General features: G+C 44.1%; 1 protein-coding gene across 3 annotated transcripts in view; it reads left to right on the top strand.

Annotated features, from left to right (window-relative positions):
• The window catches only part of THAP3 (THAP domain containing 3), a 152,019-nt gene that overhangs the window by 35,974 nt on the left and 96,941 nt on the right, over window positions 1-19,104 (top strand). For all 3 annotated transcript variants that reach the window (XM_069240222.1, XM_069240220.1, XM_069240221.1), the window contains exon 3: window positions 11,271-11,348. In XM_069240222.1, the coding sequence (XP_069096323.1) occupies window positions 11,271-11,348 (78 nt within the window). The remainder of the gene's footprint in view (window positions 1-11,270; window positions 11,349-19,104) is intronic.

Below are 19,104 nucleotides of genomic sequence, written 5' to 3'. Positions count from 1 at the left end.
GGCAACAGTGTACTTGGTGACCTTCAAGTGTAGGTTGAGCCACTGTTCCATTGTGAGGAGCACCTCACGCAAACCGAACTGTGACTCCTACAGTGCGTCGGTTGCCCATGCCCATGTAAGGAGGCGAACTAACACAACTCTTACAGCTAGCTTCACGGCTGAATCTAGCAGGGATATTGGCTGAGAACACCCCGGATACTGAGAGTTTCCCTTTTTGAAAATAGGGACTATCACAGCGGTATGCCAAGTCTGCAGGAGACCCACTTTGCAGGGAGCATTAATCCAGTTACACAGAAGAGGGTCCCATAAATCTGGTGATGATTTATAAAGGTCTATAGGTACTCATGCCATCGGGGCTGGGGCTTTATTGGAGGGGCTCTTAAGGATTTCTTCCAATATTTAATCAACTGTAAAATTGATGGCCAAAGAGTAAACATCCCCCTCCTCATCCTTATTATGGGATACTTTCGCTCTATAGACCTCCTTGGAATGGGCAACCCATGCCTCTGGGGTAATAGAAGCAACAGCAGAGGTCCCACCTACTCAGCCTTCAGCCAAAAGGCCTTGGTGTTCCGTCATTTGCAGGCCCCTATCAGTGTGCTCCAAGATTCATTAAAAAAAAAATTGTTTTATTTATATAAACAGGTATAAAGGACATGTCATGGTCACTTTTCAAATAAAAATTACAGCAATTCCAAAATGACATAATACGATGTAAAGGTTTTAGGCTTAATTACATTCAAACTATGGTAGATGAATTCTTATCCCAGATGCCATGATACTTCCGGATAGTACCAATCCTTTGAGCGTAGCGGTATTCTTTAGAGTGTACCTCTTTCATTTTCTTAGTCCAAAGTTGAAATGATGGAGGCTGCATGGTTTTCCATTGCTGTAAGACTAGCTATTCCGTCACCAACGTTGCAATAAAAAAATATTGCTTTGAAGATTTTGGGAGTGTGGGTTGATTAGATATACCAAAAAGCATCCCTGTTGGGTCTGGTTGGAGGGAAATCGGAAGTCGAATGCTGACAGCCTGGAATACTTTAACCCAGAAATCGGTGATAATAGGGCAGGCGAAACAGATGTCGAACCAATCCCCAGTCTTGCAGTTACAACAAAAACAATTTCTCGAAATTGATGGCAAGATCTTATTAAGGAATGTATGCTGGAACAACTCATGCGCCAACCACGCATGCCTGAACAACATGGTCGGAACATCAGCCTTGTTTCCACGAATGGCTTTACCACTCATGCTTTTACAATGATTTTTCATTGTAGAGGCATGCCTAGTAAAGGCATAAGTGGAACGGCATGCGTGGTTTTCACATGCCATCCCCCACCTGCCCTAAAAATACAACTATCTTGATACCGCCCACCCACCCCTGAGCCCCAAAACATACTCCAACCCCCCACCCGCCCTAAAAATAACCGACACCACCCTCAAAAATAAAACTACCCTGCCCCTGAAAACAAAATTACCCCGAACCTCCCCACCCCAAAAACCAACAACCCCCCAGGCCTGCAATAACCAAACTACCCCTATCCCTTGACACCCCCACCCCCAAAAACACTAACTACCGCGACCCCAAAAAACAAACTACCCCAACCCCTCCACCCCAAAAAACCAAAATACCCTGACCTCCCACCCCCAAAAAACTAACTATCCCGATCTCCCACCCCAAAACAAAACTACCCCACCCCCAAAACAAAACTACCTCGACCCCTCAACCCACCTCTAACAATAGAACTGCCCCGATTTCCCCCCACCTCTAAAAACAAGAACTACCCTGATCCCCGGCCACTAAATAACAAACTACCACGTCCTCCCCCCACCCCAAAACCTTAATCCACCTACACCCCTAAAAACTACCCTCAATCCCTGCCACATCCCCACTTACCTGACCGCGTCCTCTCCCGATGGGGACTCCCTTTTTCTCTGCTTAAACCACGCATGTGCGTTGTTCAGCACGTGTGGTTAAGGCAGAGAGAAAGGGAGTCGTTAAAACAAGCGTGGTTCCGCATGCGTTAACAACGTTGTTCCGGAGTCTTCGTTCCGGATGTTCCCTCTCATTAAGTTGCACAGGTGTATAATAAAGCAGTCACTTTGTGAAAAAAAGCATCCCCTTACAATTAGCGCCTCAACGCTTTAGAGGAGTAGCTGTTGTAGTATTTCAATAACTGAGCGTCAGTGATGCAACTTGTAGTGGCTGATATCCTCCTTAGTGCAGGAGGAAGAACTTTGGCAGACAGTTCCTCCTGTAGAATGCGATACCAACTACCGACTCCCATTCGTTTCTAAACCAATATTGCTTGTGCTATTTTAAAAGATAGTGATTCAGATGGGTGGAGAATTGCAGGACCCATTGCCTGGATAAGAATATAGATCTGAAGATATGAGAAACTTAGCCACGCCGATAAGGTGGAACTGTTTGCTTGCTTTAAGTTGTTCCTATGTCTTAATATTGTTTCCTAGCACAAAATCCAGAAGCCTTACAAACCCCAAATCTCCCCATTTGTTAATAACTTTCCTGGAAAGAGGGAGCCCGATTGCACCGGCCTCCCCTAGGGAAGTAGATTAATGGGCACGTGTAATGTGGTGCCTAGTTTGGAGCTCAGTGGCTTTAAAACAAAGTAGATTGGGGATCTTGTATCTAGAGTATTTCCGGTAACCATGGCATCTTAAGAAAATGGAATAAACTAATTTTACTTTCAAGGAACATTTGTCATAGATAAAAGTTAGCATCTATGTCATTTGTAATGGTGGCATTAACAAACCTGTCTAGAAAGGTTGCCTCATAATATTTTCTAAAACGGGGCAGGGCAAGACCTCTTTCCTCCATAGTGAACTGAACTGTTTCTAACTGAACACAAGGTATTTTTATTTGCCCAGATAAAATCGCATAGCTTTGTGTCAGGATCCTTTAAATAATTTCTGAGGAATCTTGATCATAATATTGGAAAAGACAAATAAGAATAGAGGTAATATCATCATCTTGACCAAAGCTACGCAAACCAATTATCGTCAATGGTAAAGCTTTGCCATTTGCTTTCTGGAGAGTGCTAAGATAATTAGGAGGGTAGAGATCCAACATATTTTGGGTGACATATATACTGCGATATCTAATGGAACGACCAGTCTGGTAGGTAGCTTGCATCTCAACTGGCAAGATTGTCTCTTGGGTGTTGAAAAGTAGAGCCTCGTATTTTATTTTCATAATCCAGTAGCCTCCCAAATTGGAAAACTATTGGAATTTATTAAAGGCATTGGCAATATTCGGAGAATCGTCTGCAAGATATAAGATTGCGACATTCGCAAATAACTTTAGTTTGGACGCCTGGAATCAAGGGCTGTATGTTGTTATCTTGCCTCAGGGCCTTCGCCAATGGTTCAATAAAGAGAACGAAGAGGACAGGCGAGAGAGGGCAGCCCTGAAGGGTTCCTCGCCGAATTGGCACTTGGCCAACTACCTCTAGGTTGACTAAAATATTAGCCTCAGCCCCTTGATAAAGATTAGAAAAAAAGTTGATTTTATTTTATCCGGAAACTTCGATCTGAGAATTGCAAAAAGAAGCCCCCATTGCACTGAATACAACGCTTTCTCTGTATCAAACATGATTACTGCAGCCTTACCTCTGTTCTTTTGAATAGTAGTCAATTGCTTGGAGAAAGAAATTTGTATTAGTAGAAATATGCCATCCCGTAAGAAACCCACACTGATCATGATGAATAAGGCCCTGGGCTATGGGCGCAATGCGGGCAGCCAAAATTTTCATAAAGATTTTGTAATCGCTGTTGAGAAGACTGATCGGACAATAAGAGTCTGGTTTGTTGCCAGGTTTGCCCTTCTTAGGAAAACTAACTATAATTGTCCATGTAAACGAGCTAGGCACTTTTTGACGGTTAAGTATTTAGTGATGGGCTGTATCAACGCTGCCTGAAGCTCATTACTGAGACCTTCATGGAGAGTGATTGAAGATACTTATTAATAGAATCATCTTGAGCTGCCGTTTTATGGGTGTAGAGATTCATATAGTGTCTAAAAAACACCTTTCCTATCTCCTTACCCTGGTCTACCATTCGGCCCTGAGTTTAGTCACATAAGGTTTTGATTGATGAAGCATTCTGCCCTTTTTTTGGCATAATGTGCTAAAAATCTCCCTACATGCTCGCTCTCCTCATAATACTGCTGAGAGCTTGTGCTACGATTTACTATCTCTGCTGCTAGGAAGAAGTCCCGTAGGTGGGTTTTAGCGTCTTGGAGGCGTGTCCATGAGATAGGATCACAATAAAACAGATACGAGCGCATGGCGTGATCGAATTCCTTCTGGAGACTGACTATTTTCTCCTTTCTTCCTATCTTCAAAAAGGCCTTAAATTAAATTGCTTCCCCCCTAAAATGAGTTTTACCTATCTCCCAGATCGCAAAAATAGAAACAGAAACTTTGTTTCTGGCTAGAAATTCGGCAAATGATGCTTTCAAAACCAGAATCCAATCTTCATTGACTAGTAAGGATTTATCTAAGGACCACCTGTATCTTTCTGGATGCTGGCCTGAGAGGGATAATTGAACCGATGGCACAACATGGTCTAAAAATGGGCTGTACGTTATATCTGAACAAGTTCTGTCCCAAAAATGAGAGACTAGGGAAAAATTAATCATAGAGGCTAAATTAAACCGTTTGGAAAAGCAAGTAAGAGATGACCTTGTGGGTGGTTGAGCTGCCAGTTTTCTTGTAGTACCAAATATTGAATACATTTTGCCAAGAATCGATAAGCGTGAGGTTTATTCTGCGTGCAATTTTTTCGAGAGGCATCAAGTTTCACATCTTGGATTATATTAAAGTCCCCTCCTACTACCAATAAACCAGAAAGTGTGCTTAGAAGTTCATAGAAACTCGTAAGGGAGGCAGTTTTGTCTTCTTTCAGACCATAAGAACTTGAAATATGCATAAGCTAATTCCCCACCTTGACTCTGACAACTACCCATCTAGCTTGGGGATCATGAAACACCTGAAGAACATCCCCTTGAAAGTCCTGGTTATAAAGAACTGCGACTCCACCACCGCTGAACTGGCAGAGGCAAAAAAAAGAGTAAGAAATAATACTGGGAGTTCGAGGGCTAGTAACCTGTTGCTTGAAGTGAGTTTCCTGTAATAAGATCACCTGAGGTTGGGGGGATCTTAACCACTGCAGGACAGCTCTATATTGGTGAGAATTATTGAGCCCTTTTGCATTGCAGGAGGCAATCTTAAGAGAAGTAAAGAGGGGGACACTAGAATGTTTATCTATCATTTAACTGTAAGGATATGATTGAAAACCTATTAGCCCTTTTGCCTAGTCTGCCCTGGCCTCCTACCAATGATAATAAAAGGCATCTCCTGTTAATCCTGGCCCTTGACCTCAATATGCCTATCCTCCAGACCACACTGCCAGCGCATGAATTACAAACCTCAGTGTGTTCAACTCCTGCTCTTTTTTTCCCCCCACCCTGGTGCACAACCCCTTCCCCACCAAGTGCCCCCATCCATAACCACCAGAATGGGCCAAACCCATCTTGGGCCCTCCACCCCCACTGCCCTGTGAACAGTGTTTAATTCGTAAATAAAAATGTGCCAGTGCCCAAAGCCCTCCTCTTAAATATGCTGCTGCAATTAAATGTGCGAACACGGAATAATGAGGCAGCGTAATCCTAAAGCCATCACAGGCCTCTTCAATCCATTTACAGCCCATCCCTGCCCCTTCAGCTCACTCCTGCAGCTTTCTGCACTCTCCCTTTGTGATGCTTTTTCATTTTTCTCTTCCTCCGTCTTTCCCAAATGTGTCTTTTGCTCACAGTAAATGCTTGAGGCAGAAAAGTAAGCACCAGCCCTAAAAAATAAGTGCTAGTGCTCTGCACTGAAAACAAGCACATATTAAGCACTACCTGTAAAGCCCCATCCCTTCCCCTCCCCGTACCCCATTCCATAACCCAGTCTCCAACCCGCAACCTTGAGTGCACTGGTTTGGTTCTCTAGAACCCAAGTTCCAGAAGTAAAGTAGGCAGCACGTTGATCACATCAAGAACTTATACCACACGCCTATCCCTTAATGTACTGATTTTATTTTCTGAGTGAGTCCAAACATTCCTTTGCCTGCTGTACATTTTGAAAAATGTGTGCCCGGCCGTCGTGGTGCACCTTTAATTTAGCAAGCTGAACATTATTAAGTGGGTCCCCTAATTTCTTAAAGTGGTTGATGAGACTAACAAATTTGCGACGTTGTCGATGGACATGTCGGAGAACACACAAAAGCTGAAATTTTGGTGGTGTTGAAGGTCTTAGTTTTATTAACCTGCGACAGCACCTGTTCCTTGAACCTGAAGTCCCCAAAATTAACAAGGATTGTACGTGGGACTCTCACAAAAATGACCCTATGGGCGTAATAGACAGGTCAACATTGGTTGCAGCTTTCTCTGAGAGAATGTAATTATAAATAATATCCAATACCACTTTAGTCACAGAGGATGCTGCTTTGAGTTCTTCAGGGATCCCATCGAATCCCATATTTGACCGATGTGTCCTGTTTTCAATATCGTAGAGTTTTAATTGTAGTTCCTCAAGTTCAGTCTGCATCTTGCAACTATTGATTTGCGACAAGTTTGTGTGTCTTCCAGGCCTGAGACCCTCTGTTCGGCTTCAGAGACCCTAACGGAGAGCTGAGCTAAATTAGAGTTAAGCTGCCCAGTTCATAATTAATCTTCCTATTAGCTTCCTCTTATGAGACCTTCATTGTGCTCAGCTCCCCGAGAATCTGAGTGTAGCTTCCTCTGGTGGTTCTATACCCAGCTCTCTACATACTCCAAGATAATTTTTTTGTTCCTTTTTCCTGATTTGCATGGCTTTTATTTTTACACTCTGTTCTGCTACTTCGTATTTTGTCGTAGTCCCTGCGTCACTCTTTTAATGCCTCATGTAGCAGAGTTGAGGCCCTCCTACAGGACCAGCTAAACCACTTGCTTGATAAATTATATTATTGTCTTTGGGCCATGTGAGGATAAGTACTTGGAATAAAGCATAATCAGAGGGGATCAAATTGATTTTACAATCCAGGTTGATATAAATCCAGGCTGATAGCCCAGCCGTAGCTCTGCTCGATGTTGAGGGAACCGCTAGAACCGGGTAAGAGCAATACCCATCGAGACAAAGGTTTTCAGTCGCCTGAGTCTCCTGAAAAAAGAGAATATCATAATTGTGCATAAAGACTACCCACCTCTTGCTACTCATTTTAATGGCTAACCCAGCAATGTCCCAAAAATGGACCCTGACCACATGGGTGTAGGCATCATATGACCCCCCTTCGGCCTTAACCCAGGTGATGGTGGTGACTTAGCCACGATCTGACCCTCACTACCTGCTATCTTGTTACTGGCACACTTACTTTTAACTGTGGTATTACTGCTGGGTACTTCTACTAACCACTTCTGGAACCCATGGATATTCAATCATTATCTGACCAATCACCCAGGGGTGCATATCGGTTTTGGGTTGTTCTACAAGGTGGAAAAATCAACCCATGCTAACTAGGGGTAGGCATCAGCCTGCCCATAGATCTTATAGCTAAGTCTGTAATAAGGTAACCCAGCGGCAACATCTTAACATTATTGGAGTTGACATGCCCAAGTCTGGAGGCCCGGAGAAGGTCTTCAGCAACCCTGGGGTTCATGAAAGTAACTATCACATACTCCCTCTTTCATTCTTTGCACATCTTCCACACCCAGCCTACTTTCCTTGCCATCAGAATCTATGGAAAAAAATTACCCTCAAGTTTAACATTCCTATGAACCCAGTAAGGCAGTCTTATTGATGAGTTCGACCACAGTCTCATTGGATTCAGGGCATAACACTGGAACATCCAGCAAGACAGTCACAAATGGGCAGGGTGCAGGTGGTAAGTCACAACGAGAAGCGTTATGAACAGAGTCCGCCTTACAAGGGGGTTATCATGAAACATTCTGGTTAATACAGCTTGCAGTATGTGGACTCACATTACCAGGAACATGAGCAGATTTTCGAGGGTTGGCCTCATCATGAGTAGCAGAGACTCCAGGTGAGGTGCATTTACCTGGACCCCCACCCCCTCTGATTCTACAATTAACATTGCCCCAGTGCATCCGTGGGCTGCCGGAGGAAGAGTCAGATAATTTCATTTGGCACCGATAGCCCCAACTGCACATAGATAGATTCAATCTTGCTTACAATAGAATCCTTGAAGTCCGGGAAAAGTACATTTATTTCTCAGAAAAACTGGCCTCAACATGGGAAATGTTGGAAGACTTTGAAATAGGAGAACAAACATGGGACGTTTTAGATTGGAGTTCACAGGCATCTTCTTTCTTTTACCAGACTGTCCCCTTGTAACCACTTGACTTTGTTGGATATAGAACACATCCCCTGAGGCCAATACTGACATTGAGGCAGTAGCAACAGTAGATTCTGCCTCAACTGGCTCTACAACCTTTGGGCTTAATTCTGCTTCTGAGTTAGTGGTAACACAACGTAATCTATGGTATAAGGCACTCTGCTAACTCAGTTTCCTTTTAAATGACCCCAACCGCCCGCTTCAGAAAACTATCCAGTGTGGTTCATTTAGAGACAGAGGTCTGGGATTAGGCTTACGTTTGCCCATCCTGGCCAGTAAGACTCCCAAAGAAGAGACCCAGAGGCTAGTGGGGAGGTGGTACTTATGAAAAAGCAGGTCCTTGCCTGGGTGCATCCTGCGCAGCCGGTGTTGTTATGCACTTTCAGGTGGCCTCCACAGGCATCAGGGGCAGTTTTGCATACTGAGGGAGGAAGACCCATCCCAGCCGATAGCGTTCAGGCATCCCGTGCATCGGTTGTTGTGTTGCGCTTTTAGCACTGTCAGGTGGCCCCTACAGGCGTCACACCAGTGTTGCGGACTGGGAGATGAAGACCCACACCAGCTGATAGTGTTCAGGCATCCCACTAGTGCAGTAGCAAACCAGAATCATGCCCAACAAGGTCTGGCAGTGGTAGGCAGTAGTAGGGCAGCCTGCTGGAGAGTCAGAGAATCCCATCAGCCTGTTAGAGAGTCAGTAGGCAGCCGGCCACTCACCAGGCCAGCTAGGAGGCCACTGATAACAAGGGTCTCAGAGCCAAGAAGCAAGTAGAGACCTTTAGGGTCCTAACAGAGCACTCTTCATCTGGAAATGTGCCTGCAAAAATTTGTCAGAAGGCCCTTACAATGTCTTTACAGGCACCACAGCGTGCTGGATGCCAGAGCGCCTCTGTTTTGGAAACACTGAGTAAACACCATTGAAATCCACAAAAAATGAACAATGAAAACAGGACAGCCTACATATGTCACAAATCAAATCCGCTAGACCACCCGTCAGCTACCATTTTAATTGGCTTCAAACATAGCTTTTTAGTCCCCAAACATAAGATATGATAATTTTATTTATGACCTCAACAGTTTTCAGTGGGACCTCAGTGGTAGCATTGCCAAAACAGTTAAGTCCTGGTGCTATCAGAATTTTAAAAGAGAGCACGACTTCATCCAGTAGTTGTAGTTGCAACCCCTACGCCAATCATTGGGGTCAGTTTGCTGACCACAATAGACTCTAAGCCTCAGTCGAGAAATATCCCTAATTATTTTAGACTAACCTCTCCATTGGAAGATATCCCCTATAAATGCAGATTTAGGGACCCTGGACATAGGCAGAGCCTCACTTTTGTCCCATTTGAGCTTGTAACCGGCTAAGAGAGACGAGGCATTGATCACCAATGGAAGTGTTTGCACAGAGTTGCCAATGCCTGTGGTGATATGTCAGCAATGTAGAGCAACATTTTTGAAATCCTTGCCTCAGTATGCACCTGTACTATTTTCATATTGTGCTGTTCAGTTGCTGCTAAAGACTCTAGGGCCTGCAGAAACAAGAACGAGACAAGGTAAATCTTGTTAAATTCCACTCTGCAATTGAACTGTATTGGACATGAAGCCCCTGCAATTCACTTGTGCCCTTTGGGAATCATATACCTCCCACTTTGTCAATTGAGTTATCCCCAAAATGGCTCTTCTTAGTTTAGAACATGTAGCCCTATTCAATCTGATAAAATACCTTCATGGCATTCAATGACAGCTTCAGCATCTCCACCTGCACATACCTAGAGAGCCACAGTAGTGCAAAAGGGTTCATAAGTGATTTCTCAGTATGCTGCCCAGGACAAATTGCATCTGTGTATGGGGGCAGTGTTACCTTCTGAAGCCTTTTGGCAAGAGTTCTTGTTTGCTTTTATTTTAATGCCTACATTGAATGTGATGTGACTGTAACAATCACAGTGAAAAGGGTGCTTGCCCAGCTTGGGGATATCAGTAAGCAGTGCCCTATTCAAGATGGATGTCGTCGCCCAAGGATCCTGCCTCTTTAAAGACTTTGTTCAAGACTTGTTCCTCTGGAGATATGCAAGCCTCTCATCATTTGGCCTCGTATTGTTGCCTTCTGACTGTCCGTAAGACCTGTGGTGATGTCCTAGTGGCTGTTTTCCTCTAGATAGATCCTCATGGGTTCTTTCAATAGCCAATTTCTTTCAAGAATCATGTACTGAGAGGAGTTCATTCCCCAAGATTTCCTCAGTGCAAGCAGTACCTTGGTACAGCCACTTGGGTCATACATTGGTCACACTTCACCTCTTTTCCGCTGACAAAGCACTGTGGTGCCAAAATAGCCCCCCGTCTCCAGACCAATGCTTCCCAGGCTCTGCAGCTGCTCTTGGAGACCGTGCAAAGTGCCGTCCAGTTGCAGCATGTGATGAGTCCCCGCCAAACAGCCAGCAGAGAGGCCTCGTGAATAACTCATTAAAAGGCGTTAGCATGTTACGGATGGGGCCCACTCATCCTCACTGTCAATCTTGCAGGCGGCTGCCCAGTGTCCGGAGAAGGATCCCCTGTCAGTCACTTTTCTCCCTCTCTCTGGTATATTGCGTCGGCTTCCACATTTTTTTTTTCCTGAATTGCTCAATGGAGCTTTTAAGATGAAGCTGGGAGTGGAGCTGGATCCAGGGACTGCAGCAACTGTAAAATATTTTTGTCTTGGTAACCTTGTTTGTTTTTGTTGGTTGGTATTGTTCATTTTTGAAAAGGGGAAACCAAGAACTCAGCTCAAATCCTGTTTGCTTGCTTTCAGATTCTCAGTGACAAAGACTGTATCATTTTAAGACTGTTGAGGTTATTTGGGTCCAGATATAACTTCTGTAATTCACATTTTTTTCAGCAATATCAAGAAAGGGTGGAAAAAAAACATAATCTCAAAAAGCTGAGAAGGAAACAGGATCTCCAGTCTAAGGTAGAGGTAAGTATACCAGCATTTCTTTTACTTTGCTAGTCTCTCAGTTATGGCGTTGCCTTTAGGACAGTCATGAAGTATTTAGAGCCATATGTTATCTACTGGCATTGAATGTATTTATTGTAACAAACAAATTTGAGTAATCCTAAAAATATGTAAATTGTGGCTTATTTCCAGGGGAAAGGAAAATTTAATATTTGGTGTGCAAATGTCAAAACACTTGTTTGATGATTTGTGCTACAGAGACTGTAATTTGTGGGACAAATTGGGCCTAATGATAATGCCAGTTTAACTGGGCCTTGTTCTTTGATATGTTTGCTGGTTTCCATTCCGTCAGCCAGGTGACACTGCTGCAAGGATTAATTACGGCACTCTCTTCTTGAATCTGGAACAATCACAATCTTATTGGCTATCTCTTGATGGATTATTCTTCCCAAATTCTCCTTTTTTAGATTGCAGCAGTGTAATGATGCAGGCACTATAATAAAAGGATGCCTGTCTGCACCCTTCTTGCAAATTCTGTGCTTAGAACAGTACATGCTATTTTGATTTGTAGTGCGCACTAAACACCTGTGGGGGTATGGAGGTACTTGAGCTGGTGTCTCTGCCTGTGGTCCCTGCAAAGTTATTTGAAGACACAGGCCTTCAGCTTCTTGCGGAACTGAAGGAATGCGGAGGAGACAGCTCTGATGTGCTGTGGGAGATTGTATCATGTTTTGGTGCAATGTAGCAGAAAGAATGCCTTCCTGATCTGGTTTTGTGAATGTGAGAGTGATGCCATCTTGGTATGTGTCTGGCAGGATTGTGAAGGTGTATGCTGGTCCAGTGTTGTGCAGTGTCTTATAGGTACGTGTGAGGAAGTTCAATTGGCTGTGTTTGTGAATGGGGAGCCAGTGGTGTTTTCTCAGGTGAGGCATGGTATGGGTGCAGCAGCAAAGGTGGAGTATGAATCTTGCAGAGGTGTTCTGAATGGCCTGAAGTTTGTGTGGGAGCTCCTTGAAGATTCCTGCGAAGGGTGTGTTGTATTCGAGTCTGCTTGTGATGAGGGCTTGTGTGACGGTTCGTTTGATGTTCTGTGGCAGCCACTTGAAGATTATTTCCAGCTTACGTAGGATGTTGGAAGCAGGCGGAGCGCACTGCATTGACTTATGCTGTCATGTTGTGCTTATTATCCAGGATGATACCTAGCTTTCTGACATAATCGGTTGGTGTTGGTCCTAGTTCTGCAGCCATCAGGTGGCGTCCCATGGGGATATTTTTATTTTCCGAAGACCAATACTTCTGTCTTGTTGGAGATGAACTTGAAGGAGTTGGTTATCATACATTCTGCTACCATGGTATTGCAGTTGGGTGACGTTAGGTCTGGTGGTGGTTGTTTTGTCTGTCTGGGAGAGGTTGAGTTAGGTGTCATCGGTGGAGGAGATGATGGTGATGTTTTGTCCTAAGAGCATTTCTGATTCTGAACTATAGGCAATGAATATCTGAGTACTCATTAAGAATGTGAACTGTGTTGCATGCAGGTTGGCTGCAACTCTAGCAGTCCAAGTGGTGTAAGAGGCTGGAGTTGAACAGTTTTTGCAGTGTTCAATACCAATCCTTGATGAAAGTTTTGAAAGGGCAGAAGTTCATGTTGGACTCTCTGGTACCATTGACTAGCTCCAGACTTCCAGTCTTTGTTCAGATAGGTCAATTTTAGTTGTCTCTCCCAATTTTGGTGAAAGGAAAGACAGTAGGGGTCGCGAGTGGAGATGTATGAGCAGAATTTAAAAGCTTGGCATTACACATCTGTTCATTTCCCAATGTTTCAGGGATTGTGGGATTGGCGAATTCGTGATATACCAAGTTGTGCCCCCCCCCCATGATGCTATGTAAGCAGTGTCTTTTTTTACATGTATTTCCATTGTTGAGAAGAAGGCAGATGGAATGCATCCCTTAGCATTTCAAATGTTTTCAGTTCACCAGCTGCTACTAGGTGATCAGATGTTACAATCTCTACCTCTTCCCATACATCCCAGCATATGGCTTTTCCCCCTACCTTCTAGGACTGCATTATTCTACAAGGGGCATGGAGGTGCAATCTGGTGTTGCACTGGAGGAGTTTGTTGGAATGATTCCAAATCTCACTGTGTTCTGAACTTTGTTTTAGGCCAAGAAGGGAGAGTTTGGCCCAGTATGTGGCATCGCCTCAACTTCTGGTCAGCCAGTCGTTGATCACCAGCAACTGTGTTGCCCCATTGTACATCTGAAGGTCCTCCATTTCCATACTGCCATCGTATACCGACAGGCTGCATTTAGCCCAGGCTATGCAGGTGGGTAGTTTCCCAACAGAAAGGATTAAACCGTAGATGTGAGGTCACCAAACCAGCAGTCCGGAATCATTATCGAGCAGTTCTAGAGAACATAAAAGTACAGTCGAAAGACCATCATTTAAAATAGAGCTATGTGGCCCACTACAGTGAGTGGCAGAGCCACCTGGCGTCAAAGAACTGATTACATCACAGATATGAGGGGTGTCATGTTAAAGCTCTATGTCAGTTCTGGCATTGAGGAGATATAGATTCCAAGGTATTTGAAGCTTAGTAATTTTATATGTATGGGCGATTGCCACTGCGTAGCTGCATTGTTTCCCTGAATAGTATCCAGTATGGGTTTGCCTTTCTATACCCAAAGCCTCCTCTTAGAGCGTGAGGAGTTGAAGACATTGCACCCCTGTAAGATGTTGATTCACCAAGAAGAGGAGGACATAGCCGGTGTAAAGTTCACTACTAAGGTTTACTACCCCTACAATTTGACTTTGCATCTCATCAATCTGGCTAGGGATTCTATGACCAGGGCAAAGAGGAGCAGGGAGAGGGAGAATCCTATTTGGGTCCCAGTCTGGAAGGGAATGGCATCAGAGAGCACTTCTTTAACCAACACCTGAGCAAGCAACTGTAAGTAAAGCAGGTCAGTATATCTGCATATCTGAGGACCAAGGTACATTTTCACCAGAACCACCCTAAAGACGCTCCAGTCAACAGAATTAAAGGCTTTCTCAAAGTCAAGGAGTAAACGTGCACAGGGTTCGGACAATTTTGTGGACCCAGGATATTGCCACATGCAATTGGCGTATGCAGTGACAAGTACTTAGGTTGGGTATAAACCTGCACTGGTTAGGATGGACCAGGTTGGACAAAACTTGTTTAAGTGGAAAGATCTTGAACTTATTGTTAATAAGGGATAGGGGCCTATATCAGCTGCAAGGCTGCGGCGATGGTCAAACTTTGGGATGGCCACTATACTATCACTCGGGTGAGAAGTGGCCTTTCTGAGCCACCTCTAAGGATAAGTTAGGAAGATGAGAGAAGAGAACATATCTGAATTTACAATAGTATTCTGGGGGTATTTGTCTGGCCCTGGCATCTTACTGTTGTTCATCCCAGATATGGACTTGTGGATTTCTTCCACAGTAATTGGCTATTTGAGGTCAGCCCGATCCGTTGAGGGTATCCACAGGAGTGTTATGTCTGTCAAAATGTGTCAGTGTTGCTCACAGTGGAGCTAAGGCCTGTTCTCATTCAGCCAGCAGTAGTATTTAGTGAATACTGCTGCAGCCTCGACTGCAGTGCGTGTAAAGAAGCCTGTCAAATTAAATATTTGAGAGATTATTCTGGTGATTGTGTCCCTGGTAGCCAGCCAGTAACGTAGCTTCCTGGATTTGTCCTCATACTCTGATACCCTTTAAGTAGAGGCCCTCCAACATTTGGGCACCTCCCCAAAGACGGTCTATTTGAGGGTGGATCTGACGAGTGCAAATTAGTGCTGTGTGTTCTCAATGGGTCTATTTGCTAGTTGCTATTTCCGCATCAGAACACATGCCTCCAGGTCCATCACCAGTCGCAGCCGGTCTTTTTCCGTCCTTCGTTAATATAACCTCTGGTCACCCCACGGATGGTTTCCTTGCCAGCATCCCAGAGCGTGCCCACGAGTCCACTGTCCCTCTGCTAGCGTCAAAGTTGTCCTGTAGTTCAGTGGCCTGGAGACCGTACTCCTGGCATACTTTAGGAACGAGGCGTTGAACCTCCAGTGTAGTGTTGCCATAACCCTACAGTTCCCAAATTCAGATTCTATTGGCAAGTGGTCCAAAATACCCCTGGGGAGAATCTCCACAGCAAACGTGCAGGACATCAGTTGCGGGAGCCATGAGGAGGTCTATGTGAAAGAGTGATTTGAGTGCAGCAGATGTACACATGTATACTTTGTCTTGAGGGTGCTAGGTCTTCCATGTATCGCACAGACCCAGGGAGTTCAGCCAACCCTCTAGTTCCTTGGCCCTCGTCAGTTGGTATGCCGTGGGGGCTCCTGTGGTATCCATGTCGGAGTTTACTGTGGCGTTGAGGTTCCCCCCTTATAGTGGTATAGCTTGTGGGGAAGTTCATGATTATCTCCGTGAGGGCAGAATAGGTTTGAGATGGTAAATAAGGTGGGATATACATGCTCAGGATGTTGTATTGTCGTTCCTCAAGGAGGCCCTCCACACCCACAAATCTACCGAAGGGGTTTGTCACAGTTTTGATAACAGTTAGAGGAAAGGTTTTGTATGAGAGTATGGCAACTTACTTGAAGCCCCTCTCACACCCATGACTCTTCTGTATCCAAAGTGTTTCAACAAAGAGCTGCTGGACCCCAGGAAATGAGTCTCCTGCAACATAAGGAAAGATGGATGGGAGCGTTTGGTGTAGGGGAGAACAACCGTTCTCTAGATACGGTCCAGGAGGCCATTAACTTTCCAGGTCATGGCAGTATAAGCTGTCATTGGATTGTGGATGGTGTGGTGCAGGACAGTACCCCCTCTGGAGTTATGCAGGGTAGGTAGAGGAGACCCAAGAGGTCGTGGTGTAGTGAAGCCATTTTATCGATGTTTGTGAGGACATTATTTTATCAACTAGGCCTGCTGTCTGTGCCTTTTAGCCTAGTAACGTTTCATTTTATTTCAGTTTATCCTTTTAGAAACAATCACATTCATGGTGATGTTTTATTTCCCTTTATCTTGCTATCCTGTTGCTTAGGAAAGCATTTACATTTCTTAGTACAAAATGATTTCACTCTGTGCTTTAGTCAAGGCTGCGACAAGATAGGATTGCCAGCACAAAGTGGTAAACAGCATCGCCAACATTTTACAGAAACGTACGCATTTTTACATGGGGACACTTTTCTCAGAATTCAAGCTGTTTTATTATAACAACATCTTATCTGTCCAGCGCACATTAGAGGGAGGTTCAAGCCAGATGAGTACTGACTTCGCTACAGCTGCTTGCTGAGACTGCCGGTCCCCTGGCCTATATGGGGAAGGTGTCAATAGATGACAGGCTTTTTCACTACTGTCATACTCTGGTATGGGGGGATGATGTCTGCCCGTGGGGTCCTGAAGGGCAGATTAGGGCTTATCCTGCTGTGCACTAACATAGAATTTAGTTGCATAAGTAGGAATCACACATCTTGTATAGTGACAGTCTGGTGGGACTTTTCTAGTGTTTCACTTTTCTTGTCCCCATTCTGCTTCTAGTATGTTTTATCATTCTAATTATTGCAGTTCATGTTATTTTATCTAGGACACAGCTGATTCAATAAATCTTATTGAACCTTTCCCTGCTAATGTTTATCTTTGCATGTGTGAGAAATGTAACTGAAACAAAAGGATGAGATCTGATCAACCAAGATCTCCCTGAGAAGTCACAATGTCATGTGCCCGGTTGCCACGGATCATCCCTGCTCTTGGGCATAGGTGATGCGCTGCTAGCTGGCCGGAACCAGATTAGGCCAACAGTTGTCACATGGTGTGGGTTTGAGCTCAGTTCCCCACAATTCAGGTGATGCTGCCCCCTAAATGTAGCAGCCTCATTGGTAGAATGAGAGCCAACTTTGATTAGGCACTGATTTTCAGATCTTTCTGAGTATTTGTGTCACTACGTGCTAAAGACATTTCAGTACTAAATATACGGAGATGTTCTCTGCTAGATAGGTAGTATCCATTTGATGCTGTAGGTTGTTTCAGGCCTCAACCTTAAGAGTCAATCCCCATTTGGTGTCCTTATTTCTGAACATGTACATTTACCATGGCGAACCCGCAACGGGTAGTAATTGCAGTAAACATGCGAGCCCTCCCCCACCCCCCCCGTCACTGCTCATTGATTAGCTAGTGGCCTTACAGCCTAGGGCAGTCATGTTACCTTTATAGTTGAGGCTCATCCAAGCCTATAGAGCAGAAACTTTTTATTCAGTTGATGGAACCCTAATACATTTAATTATTATACATCTGCTAATGTACCTGCACAATACAGAGCATACGCATACATTAGGTTTACCTCTGTCCATTGAAGACCACCATAACTAACTTTATGGTGCTTTACCCCACACAGTTCTTCATGTTAGGGACTCTGAGTAATGATGGTCCTACCTGGGCCTTATTGGCCACACACACTGCATCCTGATGCAGAAGCCTTGACAGCAGCTGAGGTACACCTCTTAGACATTGAACTTGCAGCAATATATAGACTCTTAGTAGAGTTCCAACCACAACCTCCACCCTAAAATCCAATCACACATGAAGCTAAAGCAACCTGTTGTTCCCTGTAGCTAAACCGGACCATTTATATATAGAATAGTATTAGATCACAGACATTTGAATAGTCATAAAAGCACATCTGCTGTTCAAAACAATATAGCCCCATTGTTGTGGGATTTGCCGAATTAGAATACAAATTTAATTAAAAAACAAAACAAAAATAGCCTTCCTTAGTGTTCTGTTTTTGGGATACGAATTATCAGAGCAAGAGCCTAGCGCCCCAACTTCTAGAAAGGTGCGCACAATTGCAACCACGAACACCATCAAAAAGCTCCAGTCCATTGTTAGGCTTTTTCAACATTGTCAGAACATATTTCAGATTGTGCACAACACATTAAACAATTATATGATCTAATATGTCCAGTATTATCAAGTAAATATTGGAAAGTTGAACACACATGCATTCTTAGAGCATTGCAAAAAGACATGCTTGCAGCTAAACACTTACACACAAGGGACAGCAAAACACATTTGGTCATCGGTGTAATCGCTGGTGCCATTGGTGTCACCTATGTAATGTCCAATGAGGGTGATACCCCATAGCATACAAATCATTTCTGCATTCAACAGCTGAACAACACTTTGATCCCACAGAAAAAATTCTGACTGCTGTTCAGATGTCATTAAAGAGAGACCACTGGCCCAGGGGGAAACACATTATTGTTGTATCTCCGATCCTAGCTGTTGAGACTGTCACAAAAGCCAGCCTAATGCCAAGGCACTATATCCATGTTGGATTCAATGGGCAATGTCTGACAGCCATTGATGCTGATTATGTTTTCAACCCTAAATTACAAACTCAAGAATGTCTCCAATATGAACTAGAATACACAGTTCGAGCAAACACATTGCCAATTGAACAATATCGTACAATCATTTACACTGATAGTTCACCCCAACCAGCAATAGGCACTAAACATCAATACACAGCCACCTGTGCAATTGTGAGTGGCTACATGAAGGATGGTGAATTCCATCCACAACATACCTGCACGCAGACCTTAAGGGACTGCACTGCACAATTAGCAGAGCTCAAGGCTCTGTTGATGGCACTGGAACACACGGATCCAGGGCAATTTACATTCATCGTCTGTGATTCGTATTATTGTGTCCAGTCCTTCAATGAATACCTGCATTACTGGCATCAGAACGAGTTCA

Source organism: Pleurodeles waltl, chromosome 6, assembly GCF_031143425.1.
Source record: "Pleurodeles waltl isolate 20211129_DDA chromosome 6, aPleWal1.hap1.20221129, whole genome shotgun sequence".
Classification (NCBI taxonomy): Eukaryota; Metazoa; Chordata; class Amphibia; order Caudata; family Salamandridae; genus Pleurodeles; species Pleurodeles waltl.
The sequence above is the reverse complement of the archived record's forward strand: the minus strand, read 5'-3'. Positions and strand labels throughout refer to the sequence as shown.